The sequence below is a fragment of the Gorilla gorilla genome, chromosome 1 (assembly GCF_029281585.2).
Source record: "Gorilla gorilla gorilla isolate KB3781 chromosome 1, NHGRI_mGorGor1-v2.1_pri, whole genome shotgun sequence".
NCBI classification, from domain to species: Eukaryota; Metazoa; Chordata; class Mammalia; order Primates; family Hominidae; genus Gorilla; species Gorilla gorilla.
In genome coordinates, this window is record NC_073224.2 from 120,412,574 (window position 1) to 120,439,402 (window position 26,829).

The following is a 26,829-nucleotide window of genomic DNA, read 5'->3' on the forward strand; positions in this document are numbered from 1 at the left end:
CATTTTCAACTTACCATATTTTCAGCTTACCATGGGTGGGGGGCAGCCCAGTCGTAAGACGAGGGGCATCTATATTCTCTTCTCCCTCATCCCCAGCCTTCTCCCTGTTGTTCCCCAAGCACACAGGCCATAACCCTCACTTCATGCTTGACATGCAACCTTCCTTTTCTTCCTTCCCGCTCCTTTTTAGTGACATCTGATTCTGTTACCCTGTCTAAGTCAAAAGGACCCCTTATTTCTAGTATTCCTTTTAGTACTCAGTTGACTTTTTCCATAGCTTCCTGAATGGAACACATGCTGAGGGTGAAAAAATAGAAAGTCTTAGCCAATATATTATAATTTACATACCAAAGGCTGGCTCTTGGGGATGAGGGGAGAGTATTACGTGAAAGTTCGTTGGTTATTATCTGGTTATAAGATATGGCAGCGTTCCTCTTTGACATATCTTTGATATACATTGTTTCATTACTCAGATGTTAATTTTGTTTTGGGGATTACATAAGCATGTGGTCCATTTTAAAGCAATATTTTGTTTTTTCAGATTATATTTGTATTTCAGGAAAATGATTTATTTGATTTGTGACATGTCCATAAAGCTTAAGGTTTTATGATTTTAAGAGAGATGCTAAAGATACATTTGGTTGCTTCCTTTAAAATTTATCTTCAAGCTCCACTCAGTCTGTGGTTGGCCTAATCCATCCTGGTGGCTTCAAATAATACCTGTTCATGGATGACTCACCCCAGATCTCACCTCTGAACTCCAGGCATCTATATCCAGCATCAATCCTTTCTCTTCTGGAAGTCTCCAATTCTGGCCTGCATGGTTGTAATGGCCTTTGATGGATCTTCCCGCTCCCATGCTTGCTACCTCCATTCTGTTCTCTGTATTGCAGCTAAAGCAACTTTTCTTGATGTACGCCAGTACTTTATCCCTTATCAGGACATGCCATTTATTCTCAGCATCTAAGCAGTAAGAATATAAATATCAAAAAAAGAAACCTCCAAATATTTCATTAGTACCCAGCCAAGAGTGTCTCTGTCTCAACCCCCTTCGCTTCTGTTCACCTAGCTTTTTTCCTCTTTAGGAACTGGAAGGCACTGCGTAGCCCTGGCTCTGTGCTCACGCCTGTATTTGCCATATTTATGTTCCTTTCATCTTTTATGTTAGAGGCACCTGCTATTGGTTCTGCCCCCATTTGTGCCTGATTTTCTCTCAGGTCCACTTTCTTTAGATCAGTGAATGATTATACAAGTGCTTTTAGTGCTGTGCCCCTCAAATCCTTTTTGAAAATAGAGTATATTGAATGCTCAACTCAATTTAGTGTATAAGAACAAAAATACAGATGCTGGTTATAAAACAGATGTAAGTCAGCCTGAGAGACTGAAAATATTTTGTCTTTATAGTCTTCCTTTTCTGTTAATATATGGGAAAAGAAAAGTAGATTTCCTGCTTTTTCAATTTGCAAATGATTTTTCAATTTGAAGTACCTTAACATAAAAAGAACATTCATTCTGTGGCTTTAGAATTTGGCCTATTATTAACAAAAGATAATACGAAATTCATCACCTTAATAATCTCTACTCAACAGCGTTTGAATGACTTATAAATTCGTGATTTTTAAAATCTAAAGACTCATAAAAAACACATTTCTTGAGAGCCACACTTATCATATTTTGGTTTATTATAGTTAAACTTAAAATGACCTGGTAATATCCTGGTTTGGGTTTTATCCTAGTACTAAGTATTGACCAAAGGGGGAAGAAAATGAGCTAGCAATTGAGTCTAGTCTGCTGAGTGAGCTCCTTCCAAAACTTTAAGTATAGATTACACCAATACATTTTCTCAAATACTATAGGGATCAATATCCTAGTGTATCTTCTCTGGGCTTTGACAAAATAAAACTCCTTAGATCACATAGTAGGTATGTGATACGTATATCAACAATACTTGAAAAGTTTTTAAAATTGGGCAAAACAAAACATTTAAACCAATATCTCACATGTTGGGAGACGAAGGATGCGGAGGGCTGGTTGTCAACCCATTGTTCTGAATCTGTGAGTTGGCATCCCTGTGTCAACCATCCCCAGTTCACTAGGATCTGTCAGGGAGATCTGGGTTCCAGCTTCATATTCTCTAATTTGCTTTTGAAAAATCTGTCTTTCCATTTTTCTGTCAGTTCCTGCATGTATTCCAACAGTAATAGAGAGATGCATGAGCCCAACTAGCATTGACATGAAGAAAAATTACTAGCAGTTACTTTGACACTTGGAAATGGCAACCTGAGAATCAGAATTTGGAATTTGCTGCTCAAACATCCCTTGGGCTACTTCTTCCTAAAATTGCCACAAAAGTTGACAGCTATCCACTTAAAAGGATAGTATTGTAGCCTTTTCCATGGATTTGAGAAGTTCAGCAAATGAGGCAACAGAACAGTTGATTATGGAGTTTTCAAATTAGCCATTTTTTAGTGATTAAACACAAAACAGATCAGTTTCGTGTTTAATCAATAAAACAGGCCAAGATCAATATCTTGGTGGTGTAAACAGACTAGCAAAACTTGAGGTGCAGGTTAATGAAGACTAAAGTTGCAGGCCAGATTTTAAAAGCATGAAGAGACCAAAACAAACACTAAGAACGTAAATTTAAAAAAAAAGCAAGTGTTTGAATTTCAAGGTATTAAGAACAAGTACAATTAAGCTGTGTATATTGGCCATTGTAAAAGAAGGGATCTCCCTGTGACAGATACAGTCCTGTCTTTTCTAGGACAACCTGATATCTCATATTGATTTATTTTTAGACCTGGTAAAATGTTACCGTAAGCATTCCTCAGGAGTCAAAAATTCTACCACAGAACTATCCATGTTTCAAAATAAATTAATTTTTTACAAAACAAAATTTTTTCTTCAAATGCTGCAGCTCTTTTAATCTCTTTTATATTAAACTTTCTTTCTCTTTCTTTTCTTTTCTTTCTCTCTTTCTCTCCTTCTTTCTCTCTTTTCTCCTCTCCTTTTCTTCTCTCCTCTTCTCTTCTATCCCTCTCTTCTCTCCCTTCCCCTCCCCTCCTTTCCCCTCCCCTCCCCTCTTCTCACCTCTCTTTTGACAGGGTCTCACTCTGTTGTCCAGGCTGGAGTGCAATGGCACTTTGTAGCCCCAACCTCCCAGGCTCACTGTAATGGCTCACTGTAGCCCCAACCTCCCAGGCTCAATCAGTTCTGTCACCTCAGCCTCCAGAGTAGCTGGGACTACAGGTGTGCACCACCACACCCAGCTAATTTTTGTGTGTTTTGTATAGACATGTTTTCGCCATGTTGCCCAGGCTGCTCTTGAACTACTGGGCTCAAGCAATCCACCGGCCTCAACTTCCCAAAGTGCTGGGATACAGGCGTAGCCACTGCACCCAGCCTGTATCTGTAGTTTCATAAACCTTCATAACCTCTCCCATGAGCTTGACTCCCAGCCAAATGCCTGCTTGACTTCTCTACTTAGATGTTTTATATGCGTGCTCTGTCTGAGCTTCTTCACACAGAACTCTTGAATTCCCACCATGTACCTAACACCCCTTGCAGCCTTCTCTGTCTCGATAAATGTCACAACCACCCAGAGAGTGGCTAAAATGAACAATTTAGGTGAATCTTCCATTCGTTTCTACTCCTACTGCATCTCCATCACAACATCTGACAGTCCTGCCTTCAAAATACATCCCAAGTCCATTCAGTTCTCTCCATCACCACTGTTTCCACCTTCATCCAAGCCATCATTATCTCCTAAATGATTACTGTAACTCCCCTGCTTCCACTCTTTCCTATCATATTGCATTCTCATAAAGTGGCCAGAGTGATCTTTAGAAACATAAACCTAGTAATTCAATATTCGTTCTTTGCACTAGAATAAAATCTCTCAGCTCCTTACTGTGGCCTAACCTTGCATGATCTGATGCCCACCTGCTTCACTGGCCTAATTTCATACCACCTCCACTAGAGATACACTGGTGTGTTTTCACCTGGGGCCATTGCAATTATTTTCCCCGAAGAGTTTTTTTGTGGTTGTTTACTTGTCATCATCCAGGTCACAAATGTCACCTCCGCCCAGAATCCTCCCCTGAACCACGTATTTAAAGTGGCTCCCTCCAGTCCCAGCTACTTGGGAGGCTGAGGCAAGAAGATTGTTTGAGGCTGGGGGGTCAAGGCTGCAATGAGCTGTGATGGCACCACAGCACTCCAGCCTGAGCAACAGAGTGAAACCCTGCCAAAAAAAAAAAAAAGAGGGCCGGGCGCGGTGGCTCACGCCTGTAATCCCAGCACTTTGGGAGGCCGAGGCGGGCGGATCACGAGGTCAGGAGATCGAGACCAAGGTGAAACCCCGTCTCTACTAAAAATACAAAAAGTTAGCCGGGAGTAGTGGCGGGCGCCTGTAGTCCCAGCTACTCGGGAGGCTGAGGCAGGAGAATGGCGTGAACCCGGGAGGCGGAGCTTGCAGTGAGCCGAGATCGCGCCACTGCAGTCCAGCCTGGGTGACAGAGCGAGACTCCGTCTCAAAAAAAAAAAAAAAAAAAAAAAAAGAAAGAAAGAAAGAAATAGTAAATCCAAGAATGGCTAGGAAAACCAGCTAATTTACCTTGTTAAGAATTGCATGTGAAGAATGGAATTCAGAAGTAAAGCATACATTAGTAAGGGAACATTATTCTCATCTGTTTTTCCCAATTCCTGAGCCTTTTGGTGGGTGGTTTCGCATAGAGATGTCCAGAAGCTGTCTTGTCAAGACCTTTATCAATCCAGTCTTACAAGACTAGGAGGGAAGGAGAGAAGTTAGATGTACTTTGAGCCATGATGACTGGTTGTGGAAGCATCAGAAGGGGGTGATCTGAAAAGTGGAGAGAGCAACTGAAGATTCTTTATTGCAAGTTCTCGAGGAGGAGGAGCCCTTCACACACCTGTCAGCACTGATTCTAGCGAAGGGGACCAGGAAGAGGAAGGATGAGTGGTCTCTTGGTTCTCTGAGGTTATTCTGTGACATGGGTTCACTTTTATTCTTATAACCAAATATCATCTTTAACACATCACTAGACAAGACTTGAGATGGTGGTGTTTTAAGCAGAGAATGGTTGCTTTCTCTTTAAGTTCCTAAGTTTCCCTAAAGTAGAAGATACTAAAGGAGTTTCTTTTGTCATAAATATACGTGATATAAAATTTACCATTTTATTCACATTTAAGTGTGTAGTTTCAGATGCATTGCATACATTCAAATTGCTGTGTAACCATTGCCACTATTCATCTCCAGGACGTTTTCAACATTCCAAACTGAAACTCTGTTCCATTATGCAATAATTCCCTGTTCCCCCCTCCTTCTGGCGCCTGGTAACCACCCATTCTATTTTCTGCCTCTATGAAGTTGACTATTCCAGGTACCTCATGTAAATAGAATCATGCTATATTTGTGTTTCTGTGTCTGGCTTATTTCATACAGTATAATGTCTTCAGAGTTTAGGTTGTAGCATGAATCAGAATTTTTTTCCTTTTTATTTTATTTTATTTTATTTTTTATTTTTGAGATGGAGTCTCGCCCTGTCGCCCAGGCTGGAGTGCAGTGGCGTGATCTCAGCTCAGTGCAAGCTCCACCTCCCGGGTTCACGCCATTCTCCTGCCTCAGCCTCCCAAGTAGCTGGGACTACAGGCATCCACCACCACGCCCGGCTAATTTTTTGTATTTTTCAGTAGATACGGGGTTTCACCATGTTAGCCAGGATGGTCTCGATCTCCTAACCTTGTGATCTGCCCGCCTCGGCCTCTTCCTTTTTATTTTTTTAATTTTATTGACATAATTATATTTATGGGCTACATGGTGATGTTTTAATACATACAATGTATAGTGATCAAATCAGGGTAATTAGCATTTCTATCATCTCAAATATTTATCATTTGTATTGGGAACATTTGATATCCTCCTTCTAGCTATTTGAAGCTGTATATTATTGTTAGCTATAGTCATCCTACAGTGATATGGATACTAGAACCTATTCTTCCTATCTAGCTGTAATTTTGTATCCTTTAACAAATCTCTGGCTATTCTCTCATTCCTTCTTAAAGCTGAGTAATATTCCACTGTATGTGTATACAACATTTTGTTTATTCCTTTATCCATCGATAGACACAGGTTGTTTCCACCTTTAGCTATTGCAAATACAGGTGCTATGAACATGGGTGTACAAATATCTTTTCATGTCCCTGGTTTTAGTTCTTTTGGGTATATGCCTGGAAATGGAATTGCCAGATCATATGGTAATTCTGTGTTTAATCTTTTTGAGGAAAATACTCAAGAGATTTTAAACCCATAAGCCAATTGGACAAAAAGTTCATGTATTTATTGCTTCATATATGTCATATAGTGTATTAGGCATCAGAGAATGGAAATAAATGGGACAAGGCTCCTCTCAAGAAACACAGAGCCTTAGGATGTGGGACATAGTCAATAGATGCATAAGTAATTAGCTATTATACATTGTGTTCAATTCTGTAATAAGATATGTATAGAGTACTGTGGGAGTGCATCATAATAATAGTGATTTCTAGTGTTTCTGAAGATAAAATCTGATTGGACGTTGTCTGAGATAGACAAATTCTACTGAATTCTGGTTAATAGTGGATCATGCAGTATAGAAATTCTGGTGTACAAGTTTTTGTTGCACATTTGGTTTTTTAATAGCTAACTGAATCCTACATGTTTCTCTGTTGTTTTATCTTCCTCTAGTGGTTTTTAATTGCCAACAGATCCTACAAAGTCAGTGCAGCAAGCTCTTTTTTCTTCAGTGGTGTATTTGTTGGAGTTATCTCTTTTGGTCAGCTTTCAGATCGCTTTGGAAGGAAAAAAGTCTATCTCACAGGTAATCTATTAGAGTATTCATAAACTGGATGAGAGGGCTTATTTCTCTAAGATTCTTAGGGAAATAATAAGGGGACTATTTCCTTAAGGTTCTCCGGGAATTGGCATATGGACACAGAACTGATCTTTATTATCCTGGCAAGAGGCCAAACTGCAGCTCGAGTGCTTCTGGCCAGGCACTTTTAGGTTACTAGCCCACCTAGTTAAAGTCAGATATTTGTGTTCTAAACCGTTCATAGGTGATGGTGCTTTCTGCAACCCCCAAATTTTAGTTTATGCCATGTTGCTAAGGAGAGAAGTAAAAGACTGTGACAGTGTACTAGGCCCATTTCCTTATATCTGTCTGTGTTGATTCATTTCAAATGAGCTCTACAGGACTTGGCATAGTGCTCTTGACAAGCTGAGTATGAGCAAGGTTTTTCATTTTCCAGCATTATTGTGAATAATTGAAAACTGTCTGTGATTGACAGAAATCATGTAATAAAGTAAACCTTATGGTTTTTTAAAAAAATAGTTTCCAAGAGAAGCTGTTAAAAAAAAAAAAAAACACAGCTGGCTGGGCGCGGTGGCTCACGCCTGTAATCCCAGCACTTTGGGAGGCCGAGGTGGGTGGATCACGAGGTCAGGAGATTGAGACCATCCTGGCTAACACGGTGAAACCCCGTCTCTACTAAAAAATACAAAAAAAATTTAACCAGGCATGGTGGCGGGCGCCTGTAGTCCCAGCTACCCGGGAGGCTGAGGCAGGAGATTGGTGTGAACCCGGGAGGCAGAGCTTGCAGTGAGCCGAGATTGTACCACTGCACTCCAGCCTGGGTGACAGAGCGAGACTCCATCTCAAAACAAACAAACAAACAAACAAACAAACAAACAAAAAAACCACAAAAACAGCTCAGAAAATTTAAGTTTACAAACATTTATTTTATAAGCTAATGAATATAATTTATTACTTTCATCAAATGCTATTTTGCCTCTGGATTATTGAAAATTGTTCTCTCTTTCTAGGTTTTGCTCTTGACATCTTATTTGCAATTGCAAATGGATTTTCCCCCTCATATGAGTTCTTTGCAGTAACTCGCTTCCTGGTGGGCATGATGAATGGAGGAATGTCGCTGGTGGCCTTTGTCTTGCTTAATGAATGTGTGGGCACCGCCTACTGGGCACTTGCAGGTACTACTTAAATCATGCAGCTCTGGACTGGGTGAGCAGCTCCAGAAAATCTTATAGGGACCCAGTTTAATCCTAGAGTCTGGAAATGCATTTGGACTTGAGGTACTTTATCCAACTATTAGATTTGCTTTTCTGATTTGGTTCTGTATGACCCTGAACAAGTCATTTTATTAATATTCCTCTGTAGACAGTCTTCCTGGTGGCCTGCCTCGCATGTGAGCTTGCCATCCGCCTCATGGACTGCCTACAGATTACTGTGGAGAGTATTGATTTCCTCGGAAGGACACTAGCAAATTTTTACAACTTAAACTGAAAAATAGTGCAGACATAGGAAATACTAGAAACTCCTTTCTTACAGCCTTTTTATTCTAGTTTATTAAATTTTTGTTTCACAGCCCTTTTTTGTTTTTACTGCTCTCAAGTCAACATAGTACTATTGTAGCATTTCTTTATTGATATTTAATTTCCAAAATTGAGACTGTATTCTGAATTATTTTTGACCATCCCATTATTTTCTCAAGAACTACATAGATAGTAAAATAAATAATTTTAAAAGGTTATTTAATTTCAAATATTGTCATAAGAGAAGTAACTGTGTCTAAGACTTTATAGACTTAGGTTTGCAATGATAACTTTTTGTTTCTTTTACTTTCATTCACTTGACAATGGTTGAATGTTTCCCATGGATGTTCTTATATGGATATGGGAAACAGGTTGACCATGTGACTGATGGAAATGTGTCTTTGGGAGGATCTATATGAGAAGGCCATTTCTTAGAACCTGATACACAGTGCCAGCCATCTCTTATGTACCAGCTACCATGCTAGGCATTTGACATCCATCTGTAATATTCCCAGAGCTTACAAGTTAAGGATTCCTACCTTCATTTTATGGATGATGAAATTGAGACTTTGAGAGATGAGGTGACATGCCTGTTTTCAGCAGCTGATAACTGACAGGGCCAGAACTGCAACCTGGGTCTTGATGACACCCAGGTCATCTTCCACTGTTCCCCAAAGACTCTCCTCTTGGAACTTCAGCATGTCACCTCATGTGAGTGCTGGCCTGGTCAACCTGTTATTTCTAACTGGTGTTGTTTTTGAAGTGTATGGGCTATTGTATCCAGCTGGAAGACACAAGGCTAAATAAGGTAGACTTGTGGTCTGTTTGCGTCTCCACCAAACAGCTGTCAAGTGGAAGGATCCATAGGGTTGGACCAGTTAGATCTAGGCTGGAGAGGAAGAGACACCAGCTCCATCCTCTCCAGACAGGCTTCCTGCTGGTCTCACACAGTGTTGCCTTAGGATTCACCTTGTCTGTAGCAACTTCGAAAGCCTTTTTGGAACCGGTCCTAAGCTGGGATGAGTGAAAAAGCTTCCTCTGAGTCTTCAATTTGCGTTGAGACTTTAGGGTCATTTTTCTGAATAGTATGTCCAATTTCCTGGGACTTTCTAAGAAGTGAGTAATGATGGTGATCATGCCTGCTCCCTGTATCCAGGGAAGGGATAAAGGCACTCTCTCCTTTGATTTCAGTTTTCCTGAGGTCCAAAATTGTGCTCATGTAGAGCACCATGAATACATGTTTTTCTTGTACCTCTTAACATTTCTCCATTATAGTATTTATATTTGATTTTAGTTGTTGCATGAAGATGCTCTTTTATAAAAAACGTATACCACTCCCACCCTGCCAGATTATCTAAGTATTTTTCCTGTCATATTGCATGTGTTAGGGGAAAGGACCAACCCTGGTCTCTTGCTCTCTTGCTAGTTGCCTAAAGCCAGTGAAAAGTCCCCTTGGAGTGTTTTGACCTCTCATTCTTATCCTTGATGCTGGGTTAAGATGAGACTATCAAAATTTCTGTAGCAAAGTGAAAAGGGAGAGAGGAAGAAAAACTGTAACAGTGAAACCACATGGTTGCCAAATTCAATGTGAAATTGAGAGCATGTGTGAGAGTTCCCTGAAGACCAGTACACAGCCCTGCACCCAGGACAAAGTAAGGCTCTGATAGCACCTGGAACTTTTTTTGAGTAGCTTCCTTCCCTCTCTCATGAACCGAGGTCTTCCCCAGGGTTTTGTCCTTGGTCTTTCTTTTCAAGCTGATTTCTTTCCAGAATGATTTTATCTACACCTGTGGCTTCAAATATGCTTATGAATTGCAAGAAGTCAGAGAAAACCCTAAATGTTCAGCAATAGGGGATTTGCTGGAAATAGCCTGATTATTTGGCAATGAAAATTAGTTTGAAAAATTATGCTTATTACAAAATAATATTTGCAATATGTAAAAAACAATATGTAAACATATACCAAAAAACACAAGTACAAACTGCAAGCATCCATTTTTGACCAGTTTGCAGTGTAGTACTTAACAAAAAGGATTTCTGGCTAATTGACTGAAAATTATTAAGAAGTGAAAAACAAAAAATACTGAAGCTGTGAAAAATTCCATATTAATATATTTATTATTTGTTTTCTTATATTAATGTCTTCATATAACAATTCATGTTCATTGTAGAAAATAATTAAGAAATATGTGCACACGTCATCAAACTAAAGAATACATGTAGTCCTATTCCCCTAGAGACGACCATGGTTAACATATTGCTATGTATGCTTCCAGAGCTTTTCCTTTGCGTGTCTGTTCCACAGCATTCATTTATTAAACGGATTCTGCCATGTACCAGACACTGCTTTTTTTAGATAAAAAGGTGGAAAAGACAGGGATGATTTGGGGGAGGTTCTTGCTCTCATGGAACTTATGCTTTACTTAGGAAAAGTGGAACAAATTGATAATTTCTGAAAATTAGAAGTACAATGAAGAAAATGAAGCAGGGTAATGGGCTAGATAGTAATTGCGGGGAGTAACTATATTAAATAGGATAGTTAGAGAAAAACCTCGATGTGGGTGTTTGATCTAAGACATGAATGATTAGGAAGACCCAGGCCTGTGAAATTCTGGGAGAAGAATATTCTAGCTAGATGGAATGGCAAAGACCCAGGCCTTGAAGCAGGAAGGAACTTCTTTGAAAAGTTTTGAAAACGTTCTCATGACTACAGGGTAGAGAGTTAAGGAAAGTGTGAAGTAACTGAGAGGGACCAGATGATACAGGGCCTGTGATGGGCCAAATGAGGAATTTGTTTTTTACTTGAAGTACAGTGGGAAGCCAGTGGGGCATATTAAATACAGGAGTGATAGGGTCTCATATACAGAAAGATTACTCTGGTAGGTACAGAAATTGAGGGATCATTTAGTAGGCTGCTATAGTTGGCCACATGAAACCAGTGGTGGGTTAGACAAGACGGAAGCAGTGGAGAAGAAAGAGGATGTGTCTGAGCTGGATTTTGGTGGGAAAGTGACTTGCTAAAGGACCAGTAGAGATGGGGAGAGCAAAATAACTCAAGGAGACTTCATGGTCTGTATTTGAAGTTGGATTACTGGTACCATTTACAAAAATGAAGTCATAACTATATACTCTTTTCTAACCTGCTGAAGTTTAGCTTTTACTAGTGCAAACTGAGCAGGAATAGCGAAGTTGAAATTAATTAAAAATAAGCAGAGAATAAATTTTAAAATAGGCATAGTACTTAAAGGCATATACATGGTTATAAAGCCACCTATGATACTCCAGAAAAGATGACTTGAAATGTTTATTTTTTATTAATTTTTTAAACCAAGTAACATAGAGCCTTATATTCATCTCTACGCCTTCTCCCTGTTGTCAATTACAGGCATATATATGCAGCTTCTTGCTGGATATTAGATATGAATATTTATTGACTCCTTAAATAAAAATTATTACTTTCTTTCCACCTAAAAGCTACATTGTTTTCTGGGACCTCTGCCTATGTTGTCACAGTATTTAAGGTCACCAAACTAGGTAACTTTGAATCATTTCTTCTTGTCCATCATGTCCAGTTGATGCCAGATCTTACTGATTGTGACAGAGACTCAACTCTAATGAGCTCATATATAAGGGAAAATCATTTGGTTAGGATAACTAGACCATGAAGAACCAGGCGTTGAAGATGCCCAGAACCAGAAGTCAGATGCTTCTCATTTCAGCTCCCCATCCTCTCTGAGAAGCTTCCTCTGCATAGTCACAGACAGGGCCCAGCAGCTCCAAGTCTAGTATTTAAAGTCTTGGGTAAGGCCTCTGATCGGCTCAGCTGATTGGGGTCACCCTGCAGTTAGAGGAACTATACTTGGCAGGCCCCATTTGAACCACAGAGATGAAGTCAGGGAAGTCAGTTCTCCAACAGTGGGTGGGACATTCTTGGAATTAGGAAGGAGAACCAGGTAGCAAATATTCTGTGATAGATTCAACAGGAGGCTTTCAGATGGCTTTTTTTTTTTGAGGTTAATAAATAGAAGGGCTAAATCCAGATTACATTAGGACAATATCCAACATTTGTATAACATGCATTATTTCATCTGAAACTAATGAAAACTGCCCTTTGAGGTAGGCACTGTTATTTCTGTTTCACCAATAAGAAAACTGAGGCTCGGGGACATTTAGTGATTTGCCCAAGGTCAGAGTAGTATGTAGCAGAACTAGGATCTGAACTTGGTTCCTCTGAAACCATCCCTCCTCTGGGCTTTCTTGGTTTTGCCTACATTGTTGTCAAGCGATACTGAGTGCTCAGGACTATTCTGAGCAATGATAGACAAGAAGTCTTATTCTTGGAAGCCAGGTGCTGTTTGATCTACAGCAGTGAACCTGTAGTAGCTATTGACTGTCTTAAATTTCCAGGAAACTCACACTGTCCTCATCCCACTACTCATTGGACCACATATTCTGAACATGCTGTCACATCAGCTTTCCTTTCTAGCTCTCCCTTTCCTCACTAGGTCAAACAGTATACAAGCCATCACTTACTTGTTATAAAGTAATAAGCAATGGATAGGAATCAAAGAAAACACATGTGTTACAAGATTATTATTTTTGTAACAAGATCAACAAAGTTTTGTCACTGTGGAATGCCCACAGAAATTGCCTTTCCATAGAGGGGAGATAGAAGAGAGGAATGGTACAGAACCTGGGCACAAGTCCTGGCCCTGCTACTTACAGCTCTGTGTCCTTAGGCAGCTTCATTTAACCGCTCTGAGCTATTTTCCACTTCAGTATATGGTTGATAATGGTACTTACTTCATAGGACAATGTATGTGAAACCATTATGCTTAATAAATAATAGCTATTACTACCACTAATAGCAATAGTGGCAGTTATAGAAAGTGTGTCAGAGGTATAGAATTTGCAAGAATATTGGGCAAGCCTGTGGGTTTAATACCCATCTCAATATTTATTTCAAAAAGCGTAAGGTTCTTTACAATTCCATGGTTGATATTTTTCCATCATTGTGCTGACAAAAATCCATGCTTAAGGGAGCTTATTTTCTACTTGGGAAAGACAGGAAACAAATAAATACAAAATGTCATGTATCCTATAGTAATACATTAAGTAGAGAAGGCAGTAGGGAGAATTGGGAGAGTGAGTTGTGATTTAAGAAACTTCAGCCGGGCAAGGTGGCTCACGCCTGTAATCCCAGCACTTTGGGAGGCTGAGGCGGGTGGATCACAAGGTCAGGAGTTAAAGGCTAGCCTGGCCAAGATGGCGAAACCCCATCTCTAATAAAAATACAAAAAAAAAAAAATTAGCCAGGCATGGTGGCGGGCGCCTGTAATCCCAGCTACTTGGGAGGCTGAGGCAGAGAATTGCTTGAACCCGGGAGCCTGGGAGGTGGAGGTTGTAGTGAGCCAAGATCTTGCCACTGCACTCCAGCCTGGGCGACAGAGCGAGATTCTGTCTCAAAAAAAAAAAGGGAAGGAAGGAAAGAAAAGAAAAGAAAGCAACTTCAAGGGCAGCCTGTGTGATAAAGATTAAGTTTCTGGTATTGCAATAACCTCATGACCTAAAAAGCGTATTACCCATATGGCAAAAATATTTCCAAGCCTCAGCCAGAGGTTCAGGCAAATGTCAGTACAACAGGCAATGCAGAAAGCATTTAGACAAATTCTTAAAATTTATATATCCCCATATAGTTTGTATTTTTTGTCTATCTTCCCTTTATTTCCACTAATTTTCTGGCCTCTATGATACTTTCATTCTCTGATGTTCAACTTAGTGTAGATTTTTTTTCTTTTCTGGTGTGCCTCTTATAGTTGCCAGCATAGGGCTGACATCTCACCAGGAAGAAATTGGCTCTGTAACTTGGGGTTGGAAATGGTGCTGCAGATGGTGCTTTCTCCAGTGACAGTTCTCTTTTCCCTGAATTAGGATCGATTGGCGGCCTCTTCTTTGCAGTTGGCATTGCCCAATATGCCCTGTTAGGATACTTCATCCGCTCCTGGAGGACCCTAGCCATTCTGGTTAACCTGCAGGGAACGGTGGTCTTTCTCTTATCTTTGTAAGTAGTTTTTCCTCATAGAGTTTTAATTTAAAAAGCCAAAGCAATGTCTTAAGAGGATGTGGGTCAATGAGCAGCATTATTCCCTTTCAGGAGCTTGCCTGCACTGACTTTGGTGAAGAACTAAATTCTGCAAGTGCTCCAATTCTTGGCAGCTCCTGGGAAGAGAGATGCTTAATTAATTCAGAATGCAGGTATCCCTTGTTTAAAGTAACCTCTCAATACACTGCATTGTAACCTTCACATTGTTGGCATAGGCAACCAATTGCTTTTTTAACCTAATACCTCAACCTTAAAGGTCTTCAGACTGGATCACATTATGTGCTAGGTGTGTGACTGAGGTATGATTTTGTAGAACAGTGTATTCATATTGGATATGCAGTGACAACTGTTCATCCTACAGATTAGTGTCATTTCAGGGCCTCTAAACATTGACTCTGGAAGAGTCTTAGATATAGGAGAAATCCTTAGAGTGCACGGCCTCATAGCAGTGGCAGGATGATTCCCTGGTCAGGGAAGGACTCTATAAATGACTGCCCAAGGGTGTCATACCATGGCCCTCTAAAACACACAGATGTTACAAGGCAGGCCACCAACTTAGTAAGCCCATTTCCCCAGAAGTTTTTTTTTTTTTTTTTTTTTTTTGAGACGGAGTTTCGCCCTTGTTGCCCAGGCTGGAGTGCAATGTTGTGATCTCGGCTCACCGCAACCTCGGCCTCCTGGGTTCAAGTGATTCTCCTGCCTCAGCCTCCCAAGTAGCTGGGATTACAGGCATGCGCCACCACGCCCGGCTGATTTTGTATTTTTAGTAGAGACGGGGTTTCTCCATGTTGGTCAGGCTGGTCTCGAACTTCTGACCTCAGGTGATCTGCCCACCTCAGCCTCCCAAAGTGCTGGGATTACAGGCATGAGCCACCGCGCCTGGCAGAATTTTTTAAGTGGTATATGAAAGGCTTTTCTTCCCTGAGATGTCAGATCTCTGATGGTAATCATCAAAATCTTTGACATAAACAAAATTTTCAGCCAGTATTTCCTGCCTTCATCTATGCCATAAAGTGAAGGAGACCTGTAGTAGTGTTTTAATTCTGACAGCTCTTTAATTTATTTACTCTTTATCCGGGGTCTAAATTGAGATTTGGTGGGGACTAAATTGAAATTTTTCATACATTTTTGAAAGCAAGAGAATGTTAAGTGCAAAAATGAATAGAGTAGAAGTAGCCTATATTTTAAAAATAAAATTTATTAAATGTATTTTTAGTTATATGAATTTGAGTGAGATAATTTTATTAGAAGAGGAAACTAATATGATTTTATTAACTTGTATATTGTCAGTTTTTGAAAGTAATAAATGGGTGCCTACTATAGTACTTAGAATTAATAAACATTTATGTAAATATTGATGAATAAATAAATTTTCTTTTAAAATGTTTCGTAAATTTCCTACTTCTCCATCTTATCTGGCTTTCATCTCCCCGTTAATAGTAGCACCACTTCACTGGATGATCTGAGCTGTTCTGCTTTTTTTTTTTTAATATATAGTCTGAACTAGTTACTGTTTAGTGCTAGGTGGAAACATCTCCTCACTGGGAAGTGAGTTCAGGTCGTGAAAAATAGAAAGCAGAGAGAAAAGAACTCATGAGATTTAAATATTTACTTACTCCACTAAGCCTGGAATGTAAGGCTTCCCACAGTCAGCCTCCATTTATCTTTCCTAATTTATTCCCATCCTATGTTCAGGCACACTGCACTACTTGTTCCTTATGCTTTTCTGCTCCATGCTGCTACTCAGTGCTGTGTCTGCTTTTTCAACAATCTTCTGCCCAGATCTTCTTATTTGATAAGTACACCACTGTCCTGATTTTCTCAAATGCCGTCCACCCAATCTTTTCCTGATCATAGCCTCAGCTACAAGTCATTGTCTTTCTTTTTTGAATTCCACGGCATTCACCCATACCCTTTGAGTGGTCCTTATGTTTCTGCCTCATAATGGAGCCATGTTCTCTCTTTCTAAACTGAGAGCTCTCCAACAGTAGCAGGCTCTTTGCTCCATGATAACATTTTCCCCAGTACCAAAGCCAGGGGTTTCCACACAGTAGATCCTTGGACATTGCACAAATGTTGGCACAAAAACATTTGGAATCACCTTCAGAATTTGTAATCAGCAACATAAGAAGCCACATTATATACCTTGTTTACCAGAAACATTTTTACCTAGCTTAAAAATTCCTTATTTTCACAATACTTCAATTTCAGTAGATTTACTTTTTTTCTGAAAACCAGGGTCCCCTTAATTTACAAAGATTTGCCACCTTTAATGATATTCATGGAGCGGTTTTGAGTTGGGCAACATTGTTAAATTAGCATTTTAGCTTTCAAAGGAGCCCACGGCACAGATGACCCTGCTGCTATGTAGAGGACGGCATGTTCAAAGGCCTGCTCTTTCTTTTAAAAACTTGTCTTACTGTTTTGTACGTATAATCTGAGTGTGTTGGAACTCTGTTTCCAAATCTGTCCACTGGCAACTAGGTGACCCTCTTTAGAAGCAAGCTTATTGGCCTCTCAAAATGCAAAGAAATATAAGACCGTAAGTTTTCATGATCAAGATAAACCCTTTGCCAGGTAGAAATAGTTTTATTAACTCAGAGCCGAATTTCTAAAGCCTTCGTGTCTCTCAAATACCAGCTTTAAAATGATTTATAAAGTTTTAAAAGTAATTTTTATTGCTTATAAACAATTTTGAAAACACAGAGAGGCTAAGGGTAGGAGAAAATGACATACAACCCAAAGATAATGACTGTGAATATTTTGGCGTATTTTCTGTTGTTTCTTTTTTATTCCTCCCAATCCTCCCCAAAATAATTAATTTTTATTATCATATATTTTCTCTCAATATTTATCACAGTAGTCCTCTTTCATTTAGACATAATCAAGTGGTTTTACGTAATAGCTCCTATATGCCCCTATGGATAGGGCCAATAAATCCTACTCATAACCTGCAGACCTAACTTCAACAGAACAATGTTTTACTTGATTATTTATTTGTTTGTCCGTAATAATAATCAAATGGCAATGAAGAAGTAAATGGAAGGATTTTTCAGGATGTTATAGATGGCCTTTGTTCCTGCTTTTGCTGACAATCAAATATTGTGCGTGAATATTCCTTTCCTCAGTAGCAAAGCTCCTGGGAAAACTCCTGCCTTTTGGTTTCCAGCATCTTTCCTTTCAGCACCATTACATTACTCTGTACAAAATTGAAATGCTCAGTAAATGGCTGTTGACAGACTGGCTGTCCATTAAGTTTCCAAATCCTGTAGTGTTTGTTCCTAATTCACTATCCTTATTAGAAGGCACAGTGAATTCTATAAAGCACCGTAAATAGCCAGTTTTATTCATCTAAGTTTCATTTTAGGCAGATAATGTCAAATTAGATTTAAAAAAAAAAACAATCTTGATTTGTGTCTTGTAAACAAGGCTTCCATATTCCTGCCTTGGTTTTGTCTTTGGAAAGTCCTCTGAAAGTGTAGGCAAAATGGGGAAGAGGCAAAAAGATACATAATATTTAAGTTTTGAAACTCTTTGAATATATCAATGGCAATATAATTGTCCAACACTTTGTAGTTACATTAGAAAATAACTGTTGTTTTGTAACTAGAAGTTGGTCAGGAAATAACTTCTATTCTTTAAGGTCTTGGGGGATCAGGAAATATCCTCAGGACATATTAAAGCCAGTGTGTCAGGTGATTTGAGTATTTTGAAGCAGTAAACACTCAAAAGTAGCTTTGGTAAACTTGGTTTCATCTTTATGTGTAGTCTTAAGATAATCTCTACCTCCTACATGTCACTATGTTAAAAATATTTGAGTTTAAATTTTTTTTTCCTGATGAGATAATAAAGATTTCTATCTTCTTTGTGAGGCTTTTTTAGAACTTAAAAAAACCCATTGTCTCTACAGTATTTTCAAACAACACTTGGCTAGGATTTAGAGCCATATCTTTGACCTGTGCTTTATGAAGAATTTTCATTATTCAGTCCTATAGACTGAATAATATGTTAATATTTAACATATTAAAATTCACATATTAAAATTTATTTAAAAATAAATGCATACTGTTTGCTTTTTAAACTGCAATTGTAAAAGCATGTTCTTGGTTTTCAGTGATAAAGTAGACTACCATTTAATGTTAGCATGCTGTTGAAAGTAGCCCTTTCATATGTTATTGGGAGAGTCAAACTTTAAGTCTAACATGGAATCCCATTTATGGTGCAGGAATCCACGTACTGAGTAGGTGATTTGTCTCCTTCCTGTGCACGTGTACCTATATGAATATACAGGCTTTAATGACATCTCTTTCAGATTCATTCCTGAATCACCTCGTTGGTTATACTCCCAGGGTCGACTGAGTGAGGCTGAAGAGGCGCTGTACCTCATTGCCAAGAGGAACCGCAAACTCAAGTGCACGTTCTCACTAACACACGCAGCCAACAGGAGCTGCAGGGAGACTGGAAGTTTCCTGGATCTGTTTCGTTACCGGGTCCTGTTAGGACACACTTTGATCCTGATGTTCATCTGGTAATTATACTAAGGCGTGTTCTGTTGCTCTTTAACTAAGGTTGCTCAAGGTTCTCTTGATATCCTGCTCCTTCTTCAGGGTACAGGGAATTTTACCTCTTTTGTTAGCTTGAGGTTGTTTTCTCAACAGCAAGGCTCCTGATCCTTAGCGCCTGGTTTTCTGCTTGTGCAGCCCCGTCTTTCTCAAGCAGCAGATGATAGTGCCTGATGGGCAGGTCCACTGAGCTTGAGTAAGTAGACATCAGAAGCACATCTTTGCTTTTGAGGTATTTATCATAAATATTTAAGCCTTCCTGCCCCTTCCCCTGCAAAAAAGGAAAGAAAGCAAATAAGCATGGTAGAAATAGATGAGTTTTTAAATAGGACTTTAAAAATACTTACCTTTGGCACTGGCATCAAGCAGTTTGCTAGCACATTCTGATTGCAGTGCTCCATGCTGCATTTTCTGTGGCACTCCCACTCACTAACTCACTGAGGTGGGCTAAATATGATCGCTTGTACAGATGGGACCCCAGGAGTTTGAAGTGATGACCCCTAAGCCACATATGTAAATCAGTGATTGAACTGATGAGCACTTTCTGAACCTGATTTTTCTGGTTGTTTAGCTTATTCCCACCTGCCTTTCAAAATGCTCTCAGCGTGAGTGTAAGTTGCATTCAGCGGTTCAAGATGGTTTCATTTAAAGAATGAAGTCGTAGAAAGAGGAGAAATGGATGGGTGCATACAATTTGTGGATTGCACATGTGTTTTGATATTGTACATACTGCTAATGTGCCATAAGTGTTATCTGGGCAAAATCATACCTACTAGCCTAAAGGACAGTTGTGCTGTGGCTTATATGTATTTGCCATGAAGCCTGCATGGAGCCCTACATTTCATGCAGGGATAAAGGAAAGTGATTTTATATGAAAGTGATCTTATGTATAAAGCTACAAAGAATAGTAGCTTTAGAATAAGAAGCTGCAAAGATATTTTTCTATATCATATACTCTTTTTCTACCCAAGCAGTGGCTGCCACCTGTATGGTTGGGGGCCATGTTAACCAACTGCTGCTTTCCCCCACAGAACCATCACAGCACTAGGAATATCACAGATGCATAATAAATGTTGAGGCTTGGAGGCATGGAGATTAAGAAAACCGTTGAAAGCCAAACCTGACAACACAACATAGGAGCTGCTAATTTGAGGTTCTACCCATTCAAAAGCAAATACTTACAAAGTATGTTCAGGTACTTAGGGCTCCATAAAACTTTACATTTGTGTATCACATAGACAGTCAGTCAACCTCTGCCTTGGAGGAACCACCTACTTGTTGCAGATTATTCACTATTTTTATTTTTTTCCCCATGTATATTAACTTCTGGGTTCTGGCTTTCAATGGATAAACAAACAAACAAACCCTAGACTTAGGGCCAGGGAGACTGTCCCTGTTCATTTTATTTCTTACACAGCCAAATAAACTTCTTCCCTGAGGCTGAGAATGTTAAAACATGTGATAATAGAGACAGTCACTCCACATATTGCCATTCTTTTTGAAGATGCTATAAAATTCTAAAATCTTCTCTGTGGATCTGTCATTCAAGAAAGCCTTAACTGGGGATTCAAATTATACCTCTGTGTTAAACATCTGTTCCTTTGGTTATTTTCCACAATAGTGCCATTTTAAATAGTTATTTGATGCTCTAAATATACTGTTAAATATTATGCAAGCATTTTATATTTTGTTTGGGGGACATAAAGAGGATTGAAGTGATTTTAATAGCTGTAATTATGGATCCCAATGACCAACTCTATGATGAAGGCAACTTGCAGAGCACAGGCCCAGCCCTGGGGACAATGGACCTTCCATGCTTCATGCTCTCCCTGTTCTCTCTCACCACCAGCTGGGAACTAAATTCCACTATTGTCCTGAACTGGCTTGTCTATTCTTGCCCTGACTTGATACTGTCACAGCTTGATTTAAATAGGGGTGTCTGTGTGTGTGTGTGTGTGTGTGTGTGTGTGTGGCTGGAATTTCTATTGTAAATGCAGAACAGACACAGAAAACCAACTGGGAAACAGCATTATGTAAATGCTGTTTCTGCAGGTGTAAGGGATTTTAAAAACGTTTTAGAAAACTGCATGGATTTAAATTTATTTTGCCTTCTGCTTTCATGCAAGATACCTGGGAGACAGTGAGAACAGACAATGCAGTGTCACCTTGCATCCTTACATGTGATGTCCTGGCTACAATCCTGCCCGTTGTCCTTGGTATATGAATAACACTTCATCTCAGTAAGAAATCATGCATAATACTTCTGGCTCATTTGCTAGGGAGGGCTGGACTACTAACCACTCCAGCTTGAGGGTCCCTCCTCTTTACATCTCTCTCTCCTTACATTACTATGGCCTGGGGTACTTGGCCCACTTCTGAGATTAAGCAGAGATGGAAATAAAACTTTCCCTTTCCTGACTGATCTCATTGTAGCCACAGCTCATTAGACTTTCTCTAAGGAAAACTAAAGGGAAGCAAATGAGAATGTCCCCTTAATAAACACTGATCAAACTGCGTTGCAAAAGCATAAAACCTGATGAACTTAACAAAGCTTCGGTGTTTTACTGCTTGTATAGAAATTTGTGGTTTACCAAACATATTCATATTTTTGTAAAGCCCAGTTTCAGGGTTTTATTTTTGTTCATTCTATTCTATTTTGTTTTGTTTTATTTTAATAATGCAGTTTCCTAGGCATAGAAGTTCCTACTACCACCATTACTGTGTTTGAGGAAGCCCTGATTTGGATCTTTAGGTTGGCACTTGGCTTCCTCAGCTCTTTAGTTCCTGGATTGTAGGAGAGAGGCTTGGTGCCAGCACTATGCCTGCCACCCAAGAGGAGCTCCCTGTTTGTTTCAGGAATGGTGTACATAAATAAATTAATGGCTTTTTAAGTGACCCTTCCTCGGTTGTTCCTCCTAAAAGATCCTGCCTTTGCTGTGACCTTTAATTTTTCTTTTCTGTTCTGGGAGTCTGTAGCATGTGCACCTGCTGAATGCAGGATGGGGTTAAAACCTGCAATGGGAAGTGTCTGGATCACTGGGGATTGGAGTGCCAGTCATTTTGGGCCTGCAGGTGACCCACTGAAGATCCAGTCACTTCTCAGCTCATGTTCTTAAGGCCATCTTCTGTTGGCTTTCTCCATGGGAGTTCTTTTCTAGAATCATTTCAATAATATTACAACTATCTATAACAAGTGTTCCATAAATTGTTGCCTTAAATAAAGAATAGGGTCATTGTGTTCTATTAATTGCAGAAATGCTTGCTGAAAGCACATGCAATGTCTTTCCTCTTTAAGGGGCTGGCCATCCATTTGATTTATATAACATATAGACATAGCTCGAATTATTTCCAAACCCCCATAATTTTTTTGTTTTTTCCTAGTGTTGAAATTTAGATTAAAATAGAAAAATTAGTAGGAGAGACAAGCTTATTGCTTGCAGCAGATCAAGCAATTATATTGAACCAATATTTGAATCTCCTCTGGCAAATTCTTATGTACTTTTCTGTTGTCCTTCTTGTCTTTTACCTCCTGGTCCTTTGACTCCCAATTGCAGGTTTGTGTGCAGCTTGGTGTATTATGGCCTAACTCTGAGTGCGGGTGATCTAGGTGGAAGTATTTATGCCAACCTGGCCCTGTCTGGCCTCATAGAGATTCCATCTTACCCTCTCTGTATCTACTTGATTAACCAAAAATGGTGAGTAAGTGTGGATGAATATGAAGTGCACCATAGAGAATGCACACACACACATATGCCCTCTGATACACATGCATATCTATATGGTGTTGTCTTTGTATGCAGTATCAGCTGATTGCTCTGTGGTGATTAGAGTTTCTTTCCATCTAAAAACAGTTAGAATTCATTTCTTAGTGCAGGATTTCTTGAGTTTCATGTTTACAAGTTTTTATATAGATTTCAATTCAATATTGAATATCGAAATCCAAGATAGTATTGAATATTACCATCAGAGGGTTTGTGAGTAGTCTGTATGTAATTTGTTAGTCGCCAGAGATGAGATTATTAGTTCTGTGTAGATGAAACTCTATAAACCCAATTAGCAATAAATATTTAGAAGTTCTTACAAGAAGACAAATAATTGAAGGAACTAGAAAGACTTTTCTTGTCTTCTGTGGCCCATCTTACTTTGTTGAGGAGGCAGAAGATAAAACCTTCTTTTGCTACTCATTGTCAGTGGGCACAGTTTTGAGATAGATTTTAAACGTTATTTTATAGAGCACCCTTTCCTCAGTTTTTGAGATTGCTTCTGTTACTTAGTGCCTGACCAGGCCACCTAAAAATCCCATTCTGTATGAGCTGGGAATCAGTTGGATTATGCCATTTCTTTTTCTCCAGAAATCATCATTCCAGCCAAACTCAGAATTCCTTTGGTGTTGTGCTTAATGCCCTTGTCATGAGGTTTTAGTCTAGAGTGTTTTGAAGGGCAGGTTTGGATTCTGTTAAATTGAAGGCTTGTCTCCCAGGGAGTGTTCCCAGTTGCCTCTGCTGATCCCTGTGATAGAGGCTACAGCTTACTCTCATCATGATCCAAGAGCTGGATCAGGTATTGTATTCAGAAATCTTTCCCAGCACCTGCAGTTGTGCCAGATGCCTCTCCTCTGTGCTGCTCTAGCACCCTGTGCATACCTCTGGGGCCACTTAAAAGTGTTATAAGGAAGCCATCCATGGGGGTATCTTATGTGTCTTTGTATCCCTGGTGCTTGCCTAGCATGGTGTGTGTTACTTGAAAGGCCTTCCATATTGACTGTTAAATTAAGCAAAATGACCTGGAAAAGAACACTCAAGACCTTCTTAGTGCCACTCAGAGTTAGGATTGAAATCTGAAGCAGAGGGAAGGAATGCTACCTTTGTGACCAGGCAGACCTGAATTCAGATCTAGTCTTTGCCATGCGTTCGTTTTATGACTTTGACAAGTTTCTTCACTAAGCCTCCCTTCGTACTTATCCCCAAACCAGGGATTGTAAAATTCACTGTCAAAATTATCAGAATTATTGAGGTTCCTAGTAAAAGTACCTAGCATGTTGTAAGCCCCTAGAAAAGGGAGACTTTCTAATGTTAATATCTTTCTTCCAAGTCTAAGGCTTTTATTTGAAAATTGCTTCTCTCAACAAAGTATGAAATAGCATTTCACTTATTTCTAACCCACTGACAAATTTTTTTCTGTGTGTATTTTTAAGAGAGAGAGACTTAAAAAAAATGCCAAAACTTTAAACTGCATAAAACCAGAAAAGGTAACCAGAAAATAAAGGGAGCTGTTAGAATATTCTCCTTGTTTCAGTTTCATTCTCTAAAAGATGGAGAATATAATAGTACATGCCTACAGGACTTTTATTAGGATTAAATAAGATAATAGATGGTAAACATTTAAAACAGTGTCTGAAACTTAGGACTTATGGAAATAGATAGAATGATACTATGCCCTTTTCTCACACAAATCGCTTAATCCTGCCATCCAGCAACTTTCCCTTTGTTTTATAGTGGTTATTTATTTTGAGTCCTAGTCAGTTTCCTATCAGTCACATTTGCCACTTAGCCTTAAGAGGAGATGAACATATATAATGAAACTGAAGATTTTTAAATAAGAAGGTTGGGAAGAAACAGATGAATTTATAAGGTTCTTAAGAGAACTGTGTAATTTCTTTCTATTGTTTAGGTTTGGTCGGAAGCGAACATTATCAGCATTTCTGTGCCTAGGAGGACTGGCTTGTCTTATTGTAATGTTTCTTCCAGAAAAGAAAGGTATGCCTTTCAAATTTCTACAAGGGTTTTGAACAGTACTTTTATTACAATGAATCATAATATAGTGGAGAGATGACCATATGGCATGCTTCATTTCTGTGATTGCATATTGTTTAGCAATTGTGTGGGATATAATGGGCCAGATTCTTTCCTTTGCTTCAGCTATTCTCTGGGTGAATAATGTGTGTAGAGGTGCACTATTAATTCTTTCAGGCTATTAAGCTACCATCTGGGGTGACTGAGATGTAGTATTGGTGATGTTAGAGTTGTTTATTTGATGATGAGGAGGACTGATTAGTTCTTCACAGAAAGAAACTTCATCCAAGGTTGCAAATTGCACTCGTCATTACAGCCAACCACAAGATTGCAGAGCAGAGCCACTGGTTCTCAAAGGTGGCTTTGGTACCCCTCAACATCTCCACCATGACTCTCAAGGAACTCCAACAACAAGAATAATGGGGATGGTATTCACTGTTGGTGACAATGGATAGTCTCTTAGTCTTATATAAATGTGAAAACACCTAGTTAGGAAACTGATATTTTTATATATGTGTAGCTTTTCTGTGCAAACACAGCTTCAAGAAGGATCCCTTTAGCATTCTAATATAACCTGATTACTGCCCCTGTGTAGACATTCTGTAGCTATTGCTGGTTTTCAATCTCTTTTTTCACTAGCACACCTGAGGTATGCCAGTGATTGCCTTGGGAACTGTGTTTTTGGCCGTGATTTTCTAGAAGGAGGAGTGAGTCACAACAACTCTCTGATGCTGGAGCATGTGATATAACAAGAGCCCTGTCTTAGGGGCTTTTGGATTTTGATAGGGTTCTGTTATGGAGCTTGCACTCCAGTAGGCAATCATTGTGAGACGATTTGACGTAAAGTTTTGATAACTACTGGAAATACATGAAGAATTCATTTTTTGTCAGAGTATATCAGGTATTAAATACTCCTTTGGTAAATTGCTTCTTGTGGTTCATTTCTGCGTGTCTCATTAAAGACCCCAAGGCCGTGTGTTCTCCCTGTTTTATAACCCTCCAGTATATCTACTCTGCTGTTGATTGCCCCCTGAGTTCTATACCTTGAGCCTCGAGTGTAATTTGCTCACTACTTAGAGTTTACCCAATACTTAGAACAGCTTTAAAGTGATTTTCATAGAATCATGGAAACTAGAGAACTGAATAAATTTGCCCATTTTTTATTCTCTAAGCAAATGGGTGCCCCTGCTAATGCTAAGTAGAGGAGGAACTCCCCAGCTATTGCCTTGCCATAGACTTGTAGAACTAGGTGCTCAGTTTTGTTTGTCTTCTGGTAAGACTGTGATGGACTTCAAATCGTTGTAGTTTTATATTCAGCAGATTTTGTTTTGCGCAGGTACCTTGAGAATTCAGTTTCGTTTTTTTTTTTAAGCTGCAATAATAATCCAGCTGTTTATTGCCTCATAGAGAAAAACTTGTCACTAGTCCTATAAACACACCTGTAACCTATCACACCTTCATAAGCCAGGCCAATTAATATCTTTCCTTCCCTCCCACTTATTTGCACACTCCAGGTAACCTATCCCCTAGGACTCTACATGTGGCCCTTTCTTGGAATGATCTCTTCTTATAAATAACAAGACAAAAATCCATGGTGAAGGCAGATGTATGGTCTCCCCTCCAGACCAGCAAGTACCACTCTATTTAATTACAATCTGTTTTAAGAGAGCAGCTTGGACCTTTGTTGATTGTGCCCCTTTATGGACACTGAATAAGAAACAGCGTAGCAGAGTATCTTTGGCACTCCACGAATGTGCCTCAGGAGCATGTTACCTCTGTTATACTTAGAAAACGTGGATGTATTGTCTATTTTTAACGATTTCTTAGCTGGGCATAGTGGCTCACACCTGTAATCCCAGCACTTTGGAGGCTGAGGCGGGCGGATCACCTAAGGTCAGGAGTTCGAGACCATCCTGGCCAACATGGTGAAACCCCATCTCTACTAAAAATACAAAAATTAGTTGGGCATGGTGGCGGGTGCCT

The 26,829-nt window shown here is 39.4% G+C and overlaps 1 protein-coding gene across 3 annotated transcripts in view; it reads left to right on the forward strand.

The window, feature by feature from the left end:
• The window catches only part of SLC22A15 (solute carrier family 22 member 15), a 94,479-nt gene that overhangs the window by 36,947 nt on the left and 30,703 nt on the right, over positions 1-26,829 (forward strand). For all 3 annotated transcript variants that reach the window (XM_055356008.2, XM_004026409.5, XM_019020763.4), the window contains 6 exons: positions 6,746-6,878; positions 7,883-8,047; positions 14,321-14,450; positions 18,805-19,020; positions 22,609-22,749; positions 24,725-24,810. In XM_055356008.2, coding sequence (XP_055211983.1) covers positions 6,746-6,878; positions 7,883-8,047; positions 14,321-14,450; positions 18,805-19,020; positions 22,609-22,749; positions 24,725-24,810 — 871 coding nt within the window. The remainder of the gene's footprint in view (positions 1-6,745; positions 6,879-7,882; positions 8,048-14,320; positions 14,451-18,804; positions 19,021-22,608; positions 22,750-24,724; positions 24,811-26,829) is intronic.